This window comes from Capricornis sumatraensis, chromosome 11, assembly GCF_032405125.1.
Source record: "Capricornis sumatraensis isolate serow.1 chromosome 11, serow.2, whole genome shotgun sequence".
NCBI lineage: Eukaryota > Metazoa > Chordata > Mammalia > Artiodactyla > Bovidae > Capricornis > Capricornis sumatraensis.
The window spans coordinates 26,034,497-26,049,918 of record NC_091079.1 but is presented as its reverse complement, the minus strand read 5'-3'; the positions used below and the strand labels follow the sequence as shown (position 1 = coordinate 26,049,918).

At 51.1% G+C, this 15,422-nt stretch overlaps 1 protein-coding gene across 2 annotated transcripts in view; it reads left to right on the top strand.

Moving 5' to 3' along the window:
• The first annotated feature begins 14,693 nt into the window (after positions 1 to 14,693).
• KHDRBS3 (KH RNA binding domain containing, signal transduction associated 3) overlaps positions 14,694 to 15,422 on the top strand; it is a 152,542-nt gene continuing 151,813 nt past the window's right edge. For both annotated transcript variants that reach the window (XR_011145723.1, XM_068983885.1), the window contains exon 1: positions 14,694 to 14,781. Coding sequence is in view for 1 of the 2 variants with exons in the window: in XM_068983885.1 (XP_068839986.1) it covers positions 14,694 to 14,781 (88 nt within the window). In the remaining variant the exon portion in view is untranslated. The remainder of the gene's footprint in view (positions 14,782 to 15,422) is intronic.

Below are 15,422 nucleotides of genomic sequence, written 5' to 3'. Positions count from 1 at the left end.
AAGTGTGTGTGTATTTTGGGGCATGTGTGGTGGGCTGATGGATCAAGGTGTGGAAGGTTGAATCTGCTCGTCACCATGAAGTTCTGAAAGAGGAACGGGGACTGGACCCTTCATTACCTCAGCTGCCCCCAGTGGAGAGAGGCCAGCCCCAGAAAAGTCGTTGGACTCTGAGTGCAGAGAGGGAGGGGGCATGCAGCCAATGTGTTCATAGTCAAAGCGAGAGGAATGTTAAACTTTGATGCTACAAGCAAAATGGAGCCACCGTAGGTTACGGTGCACCCATTCCATTAATTCCGGGTTCGGTTCTCCAAACTTTAAGTCTGTTTGGCTAGAGTGGGAAGAGACTGGCAAAGCAGGATGAATAAAGGATCTGGTCCTTCATCTAAACCACGAGCAAAGGAGACCACTGGTAGGTTTTCCGCAAAGAAGAGATGACTAGACTTGCATTCTTAGGGATCAGTCTGGGTGCAGCGCAGTCAACAGGCAAGAGGGAGGCCAGAAGCTAGGAGAAGACGAGAGAGGGGAGGGGAGGGAAATCTGGGTTTACTTAGGAGGGAAAATCCGCAGGAATTGCTGGCAGTCACAGTGGGAGCTGGAGGAGAGGGTGGTGGCCTCCAGGTTTCTGGAATAATGGAGCAGCCACTCGATGAGATGGAGAACACAGATAGGGAACAGATCTGGGAGGCCGGGAGAGGAGGAATAAAGGTGAAGCCTTCTCTCAGAGGAAGACAAAAGCGGCAGATGCGACAACAATCCTTTAATCAGACTCGTTTCTTGTAAGGGCTCTTAGGCTTAATCTGAGGGGCCTCTTATAAGAACAAACTTGACATCTTGGAGAAACTATTCGTTGGCTACAATGGCTGCTCCCCATGCAGCCTCAGATTCCCAGCTAATTGTAAAGACCTATTCAGGAGCAACTTCACCAGCACTGAGCATCTGCTTGGACTTTATTTCAAGTAAATCGTCCTCATGTCGTTAAAGCTTAATAGCTTCTTCAGCTGTCATGGTGTTATTGCTTTGGAGGATAATGTTCCATTCCTCCCTATATTTCAGGAAATCCAGAAGATATATTATCAGTGAAAGAAGCAAATAAAGTGTTTTCTTTTTTATTTTTCCACTTTATACAGTCTGTTTGATTATGCACTTATGATAATACTCACCATTTACTGAGCCCCTACTGTGTGCCAGACACTTTATGTGCATAATATTAATCAATTTCAATATTTCTGTAAGGTAGGTATTTACAGTTGAGGAAACTGAGGCTTAGAAAAGATGTCAGTGGTCTTGACTCTGAAATTCAGAATAAAAGACCCTTTAATGATAAAAAGAAAGAAAAGAGACAAAAAATTAAGTCATTTGCTAAAGGTTATCACACATCAGGGAGCTGAAAAGTTGGATTCCAAGAGCCAGGTTCTCACTACCGTGCCTCTAAGGTATCAGCCTTTTTTTCATCCAAAGCAAAAACGACAGAGCCAGAGCCTTCTTCAGATTAGTACATGCAAGAAGCATTATTGCGTGTTGCTCAGTTTAAAAAAAAGAGAGAGAGGGAAACCCTGCTGTACACGTGGTTTCAAATTTGTTAGCACTTAATTAGCTGATGCCATCTGTGAAATTCAGTCTTTCAAACTAGTTCTCTCCCAGACTTTCTCATTGTTTATAGATACAAAAGGTAGAAGGAAACCACTTCCATTAACTAGTTGTTGTGTGCTTGAAGGAATATTGGACATAGGAATTAACATTCCCATTTTACAGATGAGAAAGCAGAGGCTCAGAAAAAGATGAAATAGTATGACCAAGTCATATAAACAAGCCAGTAAGAGAAGGAGTAAGAATCTCATTTCCCATCTGTAAAATGAGTTGTTGGTGATCGGAAAGCAACTGGCAATGCTTTTTGTTCACAATATGAAAAACCAAAGAGTTCTCAGACTATGAGATACCAGACTATGGGATGCCAGAGTGGATCTCAGTGACTTCTATCAGTAAACGAACCTCTTGATTTTGCGGACTTAAGCATTTTCTCTTTTCCTCTGAACAAACAGTTTTGATTTGCTCTTAGTTCCCAAGAGAGAACAGTGCCTCAGATCTGTACGGATCACAAAGGAAATCAATTGGTTAAAATTTGTTTACAGAACTGAGATTATTCTGTTTACTCAAGAAGCTGTTATAAAGCACATATTATGTACCTGGCCCTGTTCTAAGCACTTTCAAATATTGACTAATTTCATAACAATCCATTGCGGTAGACACTATCGTAATCACCTTTCTACAAGTGAGGAAACTCAGGCACAGAGATTTTAAGTAACCAGCTCAGGATCACACAGCTAGAGAGAAGGTGACTCGTTCAATTATGCTCTTAACCACTATACTGAGCAGCCCTGTACTTGAACTAGGCTCAGATGTTTCTTGGGCAGAAGCAGAGAGCAGTGGATTCTGCACTGACTTTCCTTTCCCTGAAGAACAGGGAGCTACCCCTCATGAATCATGACATGTACTTTGTTCCTGCTCAGATGCTCAGAACACTTGCCTCTGTACTACCTGCCCTGATGGGTAAAGGAGGAGTCCGGAGAGGGTGCTGTCCGAGCTCTTGGTGCTGATCGTGCAGGAACACTGCAGAAGGGAGTTCAGTGTGTATTAAGCACACTGTCTTAATCTCAGAGCTTTACCTATAACAGCGTGTTGATGATAGAGTGACACGTTGTTCTAATCACTTTTCATGTAATAGCTCATTTAATTCTCACAACAACCTTATACAGTGAGGACTGGTTTCCTTCATTTTGCAGATGAAAGATCTGAGATGCTAGAAGGTTAAGTAGCTGGTCCAAAGACAGAGTTTTAAATGGCAGAGTTGGGACTTGAATCCAGTCATTCCATTTCCAGAACCTGCACTCTCAGCCACCGTGCCTTTGGGTTTCACATAGTAGTAAAGGCAAAGGAGACTCATGTCATTTCATCTAATGTTCCTAACTAGCCAGCAAGACAACTGCTTTTTCTCCATGATATGGACTAGACAGCATGGTTCAGAGGGGCCCTTTAGCTTGCACTAGGTTCACCGGCTGGTGATTGGGAGAAATGTGACATACAATTCTGGGTCAGCAACTCTAAAACTTTAACACTGTGATGCCTTCCTGCCTCTGGACTCTCAACAGAAGCCAAGTGTTCACATAACTTGACTACCAAACACCCCGAGCAGAAAAAGAGCATTAACCAGAGTGCAAATCCAGCAAGTCAGCTCCAGATACTTAAGGTGAAATCTTTTACTATAGCACGTTGCAGTGCGGTTGGGTCATCCTCGTCTCATCCCTCTGCATAACATTCTCTACCCCTTTTGACACTGTTTTCAGCCCTGGGAGGCTGATATCTAGGGACTGCATCAGCTGGGCTTCCTTGGAGTTTGGCTGCAGTTTGCACTTCGCTGATGGGAGGTGCCTGCAGGAGATGAGGGTGTAGAAGAAAGAGGTCAAGGTGTATGGTCCCCTGGCTCCTTCCAGGTCACGTCACTGTTTGGCAGGGGTTGGGCCCTGTCTGCCGCCCTGGCTCCCACTGCAAGTCTTCCTACTTCCACGGTTCTTGTAGGTTCTGGGAACTGCCCTCATGCCTCCTCAGCCACAGATTGACAAGGTTACCCAGACTGCTTATCTCCTCCTTCATCATTTCCCTTTGCCCTACACAGGCCTGTAAAGAGTCCCTTTATGGACTTCTCTTCAATGACTCCTTCTGAGAGTACCCTTTGCTTCTTGCCAGGCTTCTAACCAATATATAATAGAGCAGACAAAAGGAAACACAAAACTCACTCTAAGATGATAAGAGAAAACTCAGAATAATAATTTATCGAGCACTTTCTGTGTGGTAGGGGCTGAGCTAAGCATTTTGAACACATTAGCTCATTTCATCCTCACAATTGGACTATTAAGTGGCCCTGTTATTATCCCCATTTTAGGATGAAAGGGAGGTTTAGATGTTCAGTGACCCTCCAAGAACAAACAAGGTCACCACCTGGGTGACGCTGAGGTTGGTAGTGTATCTTTCCCAGCTCAGCAATGAGCCAGGCTGTAGTCGGGAGGCCCCGGGGGATAGGAGATCAGCTTCCCAAGAAAGATTGCCAAGCTGCAGCTGAACTCGTAGAACCATCTTTGCTGTCCGTGAGAAGGACCCTCCTCAGGAAGCACTCTTGCTTTCCATAACGTGACCCTGCCTGTTGCTTAAGGCAGTTTTCCATCCAATACTCACTTGAGCTGAAGCACGTGTTTCACTCCCACAAAGGAATTGTTTTCTGCCCACGCCACCCTTCATTCCGCCCACCTATGGAAGCAGCCAGTCCACCTCCCTTCCTTGCTCTATCAATTCTGATTCCCTGGACCTCACCCAGCTGTTTTCTAAGATGTGATGCAGAAAGGGAGTTTCTAATTTGTTCAGCAAAAAAAAAAAAAAAAAAAAAAACACCCTCTCATTCTATTTCTTTAAGGATTCTTTGAGAATCAAAGTCTGGGGGCATGAGTAATGATAATTGCAGGTGCCACTTCCGAGAGGGGCTGTCAGTTGCCTCCCAATATCCGTGGTCCTCTATTCCAAGGAACCCCTTTGGTTGAAGATACCAATGTGCCCAGGTAAAATGCTGCATTGATCATCTCTGCCCTGATGCAGTTTGGTTAATGACACTTAAGCAAAAGCCATTAGATGGGACGTCCAAGAAAGCCCAACAGCTGAGCAGACTGGACAGGTGATGGTCATCTTCCCTTTAACCTTCACTCCTCCCTTTTTCCTGCCTGGAGTGAGGTCAGATGCCCATGGTGGGCAGCTGCCCACCTGCCCATCTACCCATCCTGCCCTGCTAAGGTGGGCAGAGCAGAAAGCAGGAAGGAGCCTGGCTCACCAATGACATTTTGCACCCACTGCACCAGCCTCGGGCAGCCTGTCTGGGGCTTCACGTGGGGCGAGACCAGGGCGCATCTCTGGTTAAGCAGGTGACAGCTGTGTTTCTGTTCCATGCCCCCGAGTTCCTTCCTCTGATCTGCAATGCCCGATACCATGGCTACTATTCACACGTGGCTAACAAGCACGTGAATTAAGGCTAGTATTATGAAGAACCAGTGTTTATTGTTTAATTTTAATTAATCGAATTTGAATTTTAAAAGTGTAAAATATGTTCCCATTAAATACAACTTTATAGTTTCAGTAGGACCACATTGTACTTCAACTGTTGAAAATTTTGCTTCAGGATTGAGAGGTGCTGTAGGTATAGATATATACCAGCTTTCATGCTGCTGCTGCTAAGTCACTTCAGTCATGTCTGACTCTGTGCGACCCCATAGACGGCAGCCTACCAGGCTCCCCCGTCCCTGGGATTCTCCAGGCAAGAACACTGGAGTGGGTTGCCATTTCCTTCTCCAATTCATGAAAGTGAAACATAGTAGATAACTTCTTTTTAATGTAAAACGTTTCATAACAGGGCTTCCCTGGTGGCTCAGTAGTAAAGAATCTGTCTGCCAATGCAGAAGATGTAGGTTGGATTCCTGGGTTGGGAAGGTCCCCTGGAGAAGGAAATGGTAACCCACTCCAGTATTCTTGCCTGGAAAATCCCTTGGACAGAGGAGCCTGGCAGGCTACAGTCCATGGGGTCACAAAAGAGTTGGACACGACTTAGGGACTAAACAATGATGACAACAACAATAATCTCATTAATATTTTAAAATTATTGTTTATATGTTGAACTACTATTCTGGATATGTATGATTAAACCATCTTATGAAAATATTCCACCTGTTCTCTTTTCACCTTGCCACCTGACCTGCCTCTTGAGAAATCTATACAGGTCAGGAAGCAACAGTTAGAAATGGACATGGAACAACAGACTGGTTCCAAATAGGAAAAGGAATACGTCAAGGCTATATATTGTCACCCTGCTTAACTTATATGCAGAGTACATCATGAGAAACTCTGGGCTGGAAGAAGCACAAGCTGGAATCAAGATTGCCAGGAGAAAAATCAATAACCTCAGATACGCAGATGACACCACCCTTATGGCAGAAAGTGAAGAGGAACTAAAAAGCCTCTTGATGAAAGTGAAAGAGGAGAGTGAAAAAGTTGGCTTAAAGCTCAACATTCAAAAAACGAAGATCATGGCATCCAGTGCCATCACTTCATGGGAAATAGATGGAGAAACAGTGGAAACAGTGTCAGACTTTATTTTTTTGGGCTCCAAAATCACTGCAGATGGTGAGTGCAGCCATGAAATTAAAAGATGCGTACTCCTTGGAAGGAAAGTTATGACCAACCTAGATGGCATATTCAAAAGCAGAGACATTACTTTGCCAACGAAGGTCCGTCTAGTCAAGGCTACGGTTTTTCCAGTAGTCATATATGGATGTGAGAGTTGGACTGTGAAGAAGGCTGAATGCCAAAGAATTGATGTGTTTGAACTGTAGTGTTGGAGAAGACTCTTGAGAGTCCCTTGGACTGCAAGGAGATCCAACCAGTCCATTCTAAAGGAGATCAGTCCTGAGTGTTCTCTGGAAGGAATGATGCTAAAGCTGAAGCTCCAGTACTTTGGCCACCTCATGCGAAGAGTTGACTCATTGGAAAAGACTCTGATGCTGGGAGGGATTGGGGGCAGGAGGAGAAGGGGACAACAGAGGATGAGATGGCTGGATGGCATCACCGACTCAATGGACGTGAGTTTGAGTGAACTCCAGGGGTTGGTGATGGGCAGGGAGGCCTGGCGTGCTGCAATTCATGGGGTCACGAAGAGTCAGACACGACTGACCTACTGAACTGAACTGAATGTGGCTGCCAGAAAATGTACATGTGTGCTTGTGGCTCATGTTATATTTCTGCTCTATGGCTATTCCACCCATTCCAAACCCACTGAGCGCCAGCTCTGTGCTGAGCACTTCACGGACATTTATTTTGTGGAGATCTTAAGGAACTCTCTGTGAGGAGAGGTGTTACCTTTGTTTCATAGGTGGGGCAAAAGAGGTTGGAAGAGGCCGCTTTGCTTTGAGCACCCACGCCTCTATTTGGTTCTTCAGCCAGTGGCTCAAACCATTACCTGCTCAAAGCTTAACTTACCAGGCACACAGATCATTGTGGTTTCTACATCTAAGCTGCTGCAGCTTTGCAGTCCTGTCACCAGTGCACATGGCTAAGAAGACCAGGAGAAAATTACCAGGATGAGATTCAACAGAGGAAGCTGGGGCTTCCCTGTGTACCAGCTGCCATCAGAGGCTGGATCAAATCCATCAAGATCTCCTGGATAAACCTGGGCTTCCCAGGTGGCGCTAGTGGTAAGGATCCCACCTGCCAATGCAGGAGACAGAAGAGACGGGGGTTCGATCCCTGGGTCGGGAAGATCCCCTGGTGGAAGGCATGGCAACCCACTCCAGTATTCTTGTCTGGAGAATCCCATGGATGGGGGAGCCATAGGATCACAAAGAGTCAGACACCACTGAAATCACCTAGCATGCAAAGCACGCACGCACCTGGCACCCTACTCCCCTCCACTATCAGGAGGAAGCAGTGAATGCTGAGGCGTTCTGCATCACCTGGAATAAACCTGAACGGGGTAGCAGTGAGCGCTGAGGTTTGTGGGAAGGCTAGTGTCGTGATACACAGAAGCCAAGGAACAAAACCACAGAGACACTTAGGAATTGTCCACAGGGCACTGTGTCCACTGACAAAAGTTCACAGTTGTTTTGAGAAGACACGTTTTCTCACGGAATTCAGTGTACGTGACTATATAACTCCATACACAATTCCATAAAGTTGGACAACTTTATGTCCATTTTTCTTCCACAGCCATTTTTTGATAAGATTCTCTCTCCAATTTTTTTTTTTTAACTACAGAAAAACACAAACACAAGCTGGTATGTTTATATGAGACCTGGGTGTGTTTACTTTTGCAGTGGACTCTAAAAATGTCATCACCCCCTTGACAGCTGTTTGGACATGAGGGGTACTTTGATACTTCCAAAAATATTTTGCTTTGTGGCCATTCTGTCGAACTCAGACATGTGCAATTTTATTGCGAAGTATTCTGCTAATGTGGACGGAATTGTTTGGTGTGTATCTCTATGCATCCTGACAAGAAAGAGTGGATAAGGAGATGGACATTGATCTTTTTACTACTGTGGCAATAAGGTTTTACATTTCAACAGCGCCTTTCAAATCATGGCATCTTATAAAGCACCAGAGGCCATGATAAGTTGATGCATGGTTGAAATACAGCAAGTGCCTTGGCAGTCCAGCATCACATATCACCTCTTTGGTCCCCGAAGCAGAGGATGGAGGGCTGCTGTTGCATAGAGAAAAACGATAAAACACATTTCTGTGATGGTTATACCGGGGAACTTTTCCGAGCACTTTCCAGGGCTTTCTCTGCAAATCTTTATTGTTCTCACTGGATCTCAACAAAACAGGAAGAGAACAGCTGCTATTAGTGACCCTTTTACACGCGCAGAAATAGAGACAGAGAAAGATTTGGATTTTGAAAAGATTACCAAGTCAGGCAGTGATGGGGTCAACTGCAGGGTCCTTGTCCCTTCTTCTCCGTGGCTCCTCTGTTCCCACCTGACTGTGCCACAGGGCAGCCAACTGACCCTGGGCATGTCAATTCTTATTTTCCATTACTCTTTCCTTGAGTGTTTATCTTAGAAACAGAGCAAGGCTGAGCACAGAGAAATGTCTCTCCTTTAAGCTTTCCTTATCCTCTTGTACTCTCTCCTACTATGGGTCTTTTACTTTCTCTTCGTTTCTTTCCCGTTGTTCTCCTCCTGTCTTCATTTTCTCCCTCCCTCCCTTCCACCCTCTGCTTTTCTTTACCCTTTACGTTTTTCACTCTCACCTAAGATCATACTTTACTCTCCCATTTTCTGGAAACGAGTTAAAACCCTGTGTGAGGTTCCCTTTTGGAGGAGACTAGGTCCAGGTGGTGCTAGTGGTAAAGAACACGCCCGCCAGTGCAGGAGATGTGTGTTCAGTCCCTGGGTTGGGAAGATCCTCTGGAGGAGGAAATAGCTACCCACTTCAGTATTCTTGCTGGGAGAATCCCATGGACAGAGGAACCTGGCGGACTAGTCTATGGGGTCACACAGAGTCAGGCAGGACTGAGCCTCTGAGCACAGCACAGGTCCAAGCCAGGGGCTTGTCAATCTGGTTCAACTAATTTGGGGAGGGGGGGTGGGGGGAAGCTGTGCTTTCACATGTTGCCACTAGGGGGTGCCTGTGCAATGTCTGTGGTTTTATTCGCTCTGGGAAGAAAGCAGAATGGCTTCTTTTCAGGAGAAAGAAGCAAGTGGGCTAGAGTAGCAAGGAGCAAGAGAAGGAAACAGACGTAGGGAACGTGGATGCAGAGACAGAAAAGGAGTCTTCAGGAATGGGAGTGACTGGGCTGAAAGGTTTGATTCCATTCATCCTTAGACACGGCTGGAGGGTGTGTGTGGGGTGTGTGTGTGTGTGTGTGTGTGTGTGTGTGTGTGTTCAACTCTCACTTTATACCTTGGGGTCACTTCAGTGCTTGGAGCAACTGTTTCCTGATCTCTACAAACTGGTGACTTGTGAGCTTGCTGACCTCTGTGGTTCCTTCCAGTTGTATTTCTGGATCTTGAATGCAGGCTGTTTGGAAGGTGAGTGGAATAAAATAGGAGGGAGTCACTCACAGACTAGCCAGCCCTCGGTGGAGGCATGCCTGCTTTATGGGTGGGCTGTGAACTCTGCAAAGCCTCCCAACTCTGAAGAGTCTCTCTGTGTCCTGCTCCACGTGTGCTGAGCCTTTCCAGTCATTCTCAAGATTTGAAAATGCATTTCCCTCTGAAACTCACTGGGGTCGGGGAGCACGGTGAACATGTGTGGTGTCTGTCTCCTTGACACGTAAATGACTGATTTCTAGGTAAGGCTGTGCCGTCTTTTGGTGCTTGTCCTACATGACAAACTCATTTATCTCTGGTAGCTGGGAAGCAATACTGTTGGGGGACTGCGTTTCAGGAGAAATGGACTTGAATGAGCGATGAGTACTTGCTGTGAACTGACCACCTGGCTGGGCACTCGGGCTGTGAAGCTGAGCAGGCTCTGAGGATAGTGTGTGGCCAAGGGGGTCCACCAGTGACTGGGGCCTGACCATGAACACAGACAGCACTGGTGGAGTGGAGAGCAGGGAGAGTCCAAACGCCGTCAGCGCCAAGGACAGGCTTCATGCTTCAGTTTAAACCCTGCAGAATCCTGGAAGCTTGGTATTTCCTCTCCCCGTGCTCAGAGACATCAAGTCGTTGACTGAGGATCACACAGCTAGTAAGTAGGAGAGCCGGGGGCCAAATCAAGGTCTCTCTGGCCCTCCGGCCAGTCCGATTTGGACACCACACCCAGGGTACTGCTGGGTCTTAGGGAAACCGGGATAGGATGCACCTTTTTAAAATGAAAGGAACAGGAAGCTCGTAGTGTGAGCAGTAACTCAGCAGGAATGTGACAATGAGCTCAGAGACACTCTTCACACTCATCAGCCCCTGATGACATGGGGTGTTGCTGTAGCCGTGTCTGACCCACTGCAGTTGGCATCTTTTTCCAGAGGTGGGCGTGGCAGTGGTGGGAGTGATTGGGTGGGGATTCAGCCATGTGGTGGTCGGCTGGGCCAGGGGGGACTTGCTCTGGGGCAGTGCAGTTCCTGAAATGGCCTAGTGACACCTGATCAGCCTCACCTGAGGCTGATCGGGAAAGTGCCCTTGTGTCTCTGATACTGAGACATTGTTTCCAGATGTGTGACTGTGAGGAGAAAGGGCGGCTGGAGTTTCTTACCACATCTTAGGGTCTCCGGTCCAGGGCAGACACACGCCTTGCGGATGGAGTAAGTAGCCCCGAGCCTCCGGCCAGATGAGGCTCTGGAGAAGTCTGTTTTGAGCACAGCCTGTCCTTTGTTCCCAGAACTGTCATGCACCAAGCCTGTGCTCTGCAAGTCCTGGTGTGTGCCTGAAGAGATCTCTGTCTGCCCTGGAAGTCGTTAGACCTTGTGAGCACTAGCACTACCCACAGTTGCTTGAGGGGAAACCACAATCTTTCCCAAGGCCTGCTTTTCTCACCTTCAAAGGGATCGGGAGAGTTGGTACCCGCAGGGTGGCCATCTCAGGAAGACCAGCAGTGTCTGCAGGAGGCGTGGAGGTGCCCCATGGTCAACGGCCTGGCCAGGCTGGTGGGTGGAGATAATTTCCTGAGCATCTCACAGAGACATTCGTCTCCTTCCTCCCTGGAGGACCCCATAGGGATACTCGCCGTGCCGGGCACCTGCCCTCTTGGACGGCTCTGAGAGAAGGAGGGGCTGGAGCAGAAGATTCAGTGCCTTTGCTCTCGGCTTCCTGGTGTACAGCCCTCCTCCCCAGCTGCTGGTGAGACGTGTCTGCCAACTGTTTGGATGCAGGAGGGGAGGAGCTGGTCTCCAGTGTCCCAGGTTGCTGCCTGCGAGGGCAGGACAGGGAAGGGAGGAGAGGAGGCTTTGAGGTCCCATGGGTCTGGGACAGCTCCCTGACATCAGTGGCACTTAAGCAGGTATTAAACTGCTCTGGGCCTCAGTGTCCTCACCTGTAAGTGCTAATGAACAGTATCTTCCCTACAGGGTGTTGAGAGAAAGGAAAATAGTGGGTACAAAGACCCTGGCATCCCACCTGGCACAAAGCAAATGCTCAATAAAAACAGCAGTTATTCCATGGCTGGAATGTCACAGGGGCAGAAGGTCTGAATGGAAGGGAGGGCCTTAGACCACACGGTGAGGGGAGCAGCTGAATACTGGCTTCTACTCCTCCCCTGGGATTGTGTGTGTGTGTGCACGTGCTAAGTCGTGCCCGACTTTGCAACCCTATGGACTGTAGCCCGCTAGGCTCCTCTGTCCATGGGATTCTGTAGCCAAGAATACTGGAGTGGGCTGCCATTTCCTACCCTGGGGATCTTCCTGACCCAGGGATCAACCCTGTATCTCTTCCATTGGCAGGTGAATTCCAGACTCTCTCCTTCTCCCTTCCTCCCTTGAAAAGTGGCTGCCAGGGGCTCACACCCTAGAAAGCAAAGTCTGTGATAAAGGCATGGAAGTAAGAGGTCTGTGCATTCCACTCGAATTTTAAAGGAGAAAACATTTCCCCTTAAATCCTTCCAATTTGCCCTCAAGGACTGCTGGCATAAGCCCAGTTTCTAAGAGGTGAACTGTAAAGCTCAGACAGGTTATTTAGCTGAGGATGCACAGTGGTCAGAGAGGAGCTGGGACTGCAGAGTGTCTGCCCAGCCACACTCTGGACCCCAGTCAGAAACAGTGGTGCCAGGCCTTTCACTTGGTATGCTGGGGCGATGCAAGTGCCCCCAGGAGCTACAGTTGAAGGGAAGGAGAGGCTCAGAAGACCCAGGAAACAGCAATCCAGGGGTGAAAACACAACAAAGAACTGCTAAGCACTGGCTATGTATGCTGGACACTTTATGGGGATTTCCTTAAGAGGTGATACATTTTATCTTCATGACTCTCTTAGGAAATAGGCTCTATTATCATTTCCACTTTACAGATGAGGAAGATGAGGCACAGAGAGGTGGAGTATCTTGCCCAAGATAGCACAGCTAGTGAGCAACTGAGCCATGATTCTAAATGCAGGCTCTCTGGTCCCAGAGGCTACATACTGAACTGTCTCATCTGACAGCCTCTTGCAAGTTTAGACCAAAGAGAGACATGAAGAAGATTCTTACTGGGACTCTGGAATGGCACCTCACCAGGAGTCAATTCCATCTAGGGGTGGAGCTTGAGAATGAAGGAAGTTCAAACTTCCGGCTGGGACTTGGAGCAGCCTAGAGCTCCTTGATTCCCTCCCCAAGCATCTCTGGGTATAGTGCATGCTCAGTCACTAAATCGTGTCCCACCTGATGCTTTGCGATCTCACGGACTGAAAGAATACTGGAGTGGGTTGTCATTTCTTTCTCCAAGGCATCGTCCCAACCCAGGAATTGAACCCTGAATCTCCTGCCTTGTCAGGTGGATTCTTCCTCCCGTGCCATCAGGGAGGCCCCCCTTGGGTGTTGTCACCTCTATTTGCATCAAGAGTACAGCCAGTTGCCTGGGGGCCTGGGAGGAAGACCTGCTCCCAGAGGAGTGGCATGTCTATGGCTTATTCCTTCATCACACATTTCTGGTGCCCCTACACCCGTCCTAGGCCACTAGGTGCTGGGGATCCTTCCCCGTAAAAGAAAGCTCTAGCCCTGTCTGTGAGGTGCTCATGGTCTGGGGAAAACAGAATCAGAGTTCTCCGTGAGTGAGGCCTGACCAGCGCTGGTGGGACACAGAACAGGTACCACTTTGCTGGGGAAGTCCTGGAAGGCTGTCCAAGAACAGGGGCGTAGAGGCCCGGACTTGAGGTGGGATATGATGGGGCAAAGGCAGGACAGACTCGGAGTCCTCGGGCCCCGCCACTGACTCTACCTGGGATATCTGAAAACGGTCCGATGGAGGATTTGTCGAGGTGGGTGGCTGTGCGTAAACGAAAGGACGACGGCAGCACCCACGTGCGTCCAGGGGACTGCGCCCCAGAGGGGACGGGCTGCGGCTCCCTGCCCCGCCTCCGGACTCGGCGGATTTCTGCGCAAAGAGAATGACAACCCGGCGGCAAGCCGGAATGACAAAGCCGACCTGAAGGGCACGCGCTTTTATGTAATCGACCTCGGTTCCGAGGGTCTCGCGGGTTGGCGCTGAGCGCAAGAGGCACCCACCGAGGCAGGACGGCTGGGCGCCCACGTTATTTCCTAGCAAACAGGAGCAGGGGAGGCAGAGCGAGCTAAGTTATGGAAGTCCAGGGAGCTTGAGAGCAGGGCAGCTCGCCCCGCCGCCCTTTCCCAGAGCCCGCGGCGGCGAGCCCGGGTGCTCCTCCGCGTCCTTCTCCGCCCGGCCCCTGAGCCGAGCGCGCAGCCCTCCTCCCGGGATCGCTCGCTGGGTGACCTTGGGCGAGCCGCTTGACCTCTCTGGGCGCAGCTGCCCGGGTTCTGCGTCTCGGCCCGCCGTGGCCGAGCCGCGCGGCGCTCCGCGCACGCCTCCCCGGGAGCTGCGGACGGGCGCGGCGCCGGCGGGAGGCCCCCGGGACGCCCCTCCCGGGCCCGGTCGCGCAGCCGGGAGCGGCCCCACCAGGCGGCGCGCCGCAGCGGGCGGCGGGCGGCAGGGTGCGGGGCACAGTGCGCAGGCGCGGCGGGCGGGGCGGGGCCGGGCGCGGCGGGCGGGGCCGGGCGCTCGGCTCCGCGGCTCAGAGAGCGCGGGGCGGCGCGCGGCGTGCGGGTCGCTGCTGAGCTCCGCGCCGGCGCCGGCTGGCGGGGCTCGCCGGGGACTGTGTCCAGTTCGCGGAGCGCGCCGCCGGCTCGACCGGAGGGCCGCCTGATCGCTCCGGCCCGTGGCGGGAGCGCGGAGCCCGCGTCTGGGAGGCGGCGGCCGCCAGCGCGGGGCCGTCGGCGGCCAACCCCCGGGGACCGGGGCTGCGCGGCCGGTTCCCGCCCCGCGCCGCCGCCGCCGCCACCGCCTCCGCCGCCGCCGCCGTCCCCGGGCCGACTGCTCGGCTTGGCTCCGCCGCGCCCCGCGCCGCCCCACCGCGGCGTCCGGCCCGGGTTCCGCGCCGCTGGGGCGCGGGCGGGGTCGGGGGTTGCGGGGCCGCCGCCGCCGCCCGCCCGCCTGGAGTCCGCGTCCCGGGCCCGGGCCGCCGGCGAGCATGGAGGAGAAGTATCTGCCGGAGCTGATGGCGGAGAAAGACTCCCTGGACCCCTCCTTCACGCACGCCCTGCGGCTGGTGAACCAAGGTGAGGGCGCTCGCCGGCCGGCTGGCCGACCGACCGACCGACCGTTAACGGTCGCCCGCGGCCGTTGGGGACCCGGGAGCGGCGGGCTGGGGGGAGGGGTGGGGGGCTGGAGACTGGGGGGCGTCGGGCCCGGGGGCGAGGCGCAGGTGTTGGGGGGTGCGGAGCCGTGGCACCGAGCTGGCCGTCGACCTCGGGGCGACCGGAGGGGACCCAGGTCGCAATCTGGCGGGGGGCGCTGATTCGGGTGGGGATGTGGGACACCTAGGGGAAGCCGGAGTGTTGTGTGCGCGTTGTGGGGAGACGCGGGAAGGAAGGAAGGCTGGGCGTTTGGATGAGACTTGAAGGGAATCTGTGGGGGACTCGAGGGTACCCCAGGGAAACTTGCGGGTGGGGGACCACGAACATCTGGGGGCTTCGTTGGAGCGGGGGTTGAATGAGCTCATTGGAGAGGAGAATGGGGCGGTGGGGGGCACCAGGGAACTAGTTGCGTTTGGTTAGTCTAGAGAGCTGGAGAAAGAACTCGAGGAAAATGGAACGATTCGAGGGGATCGGAAGCAGAAGAGGTGAAGGGAACAGGTGCTTGGATTGTTGGTGAAGTTTGAGGACCTCGGAGGAGGTTTGGGGTCAGAACCCCTGGCACT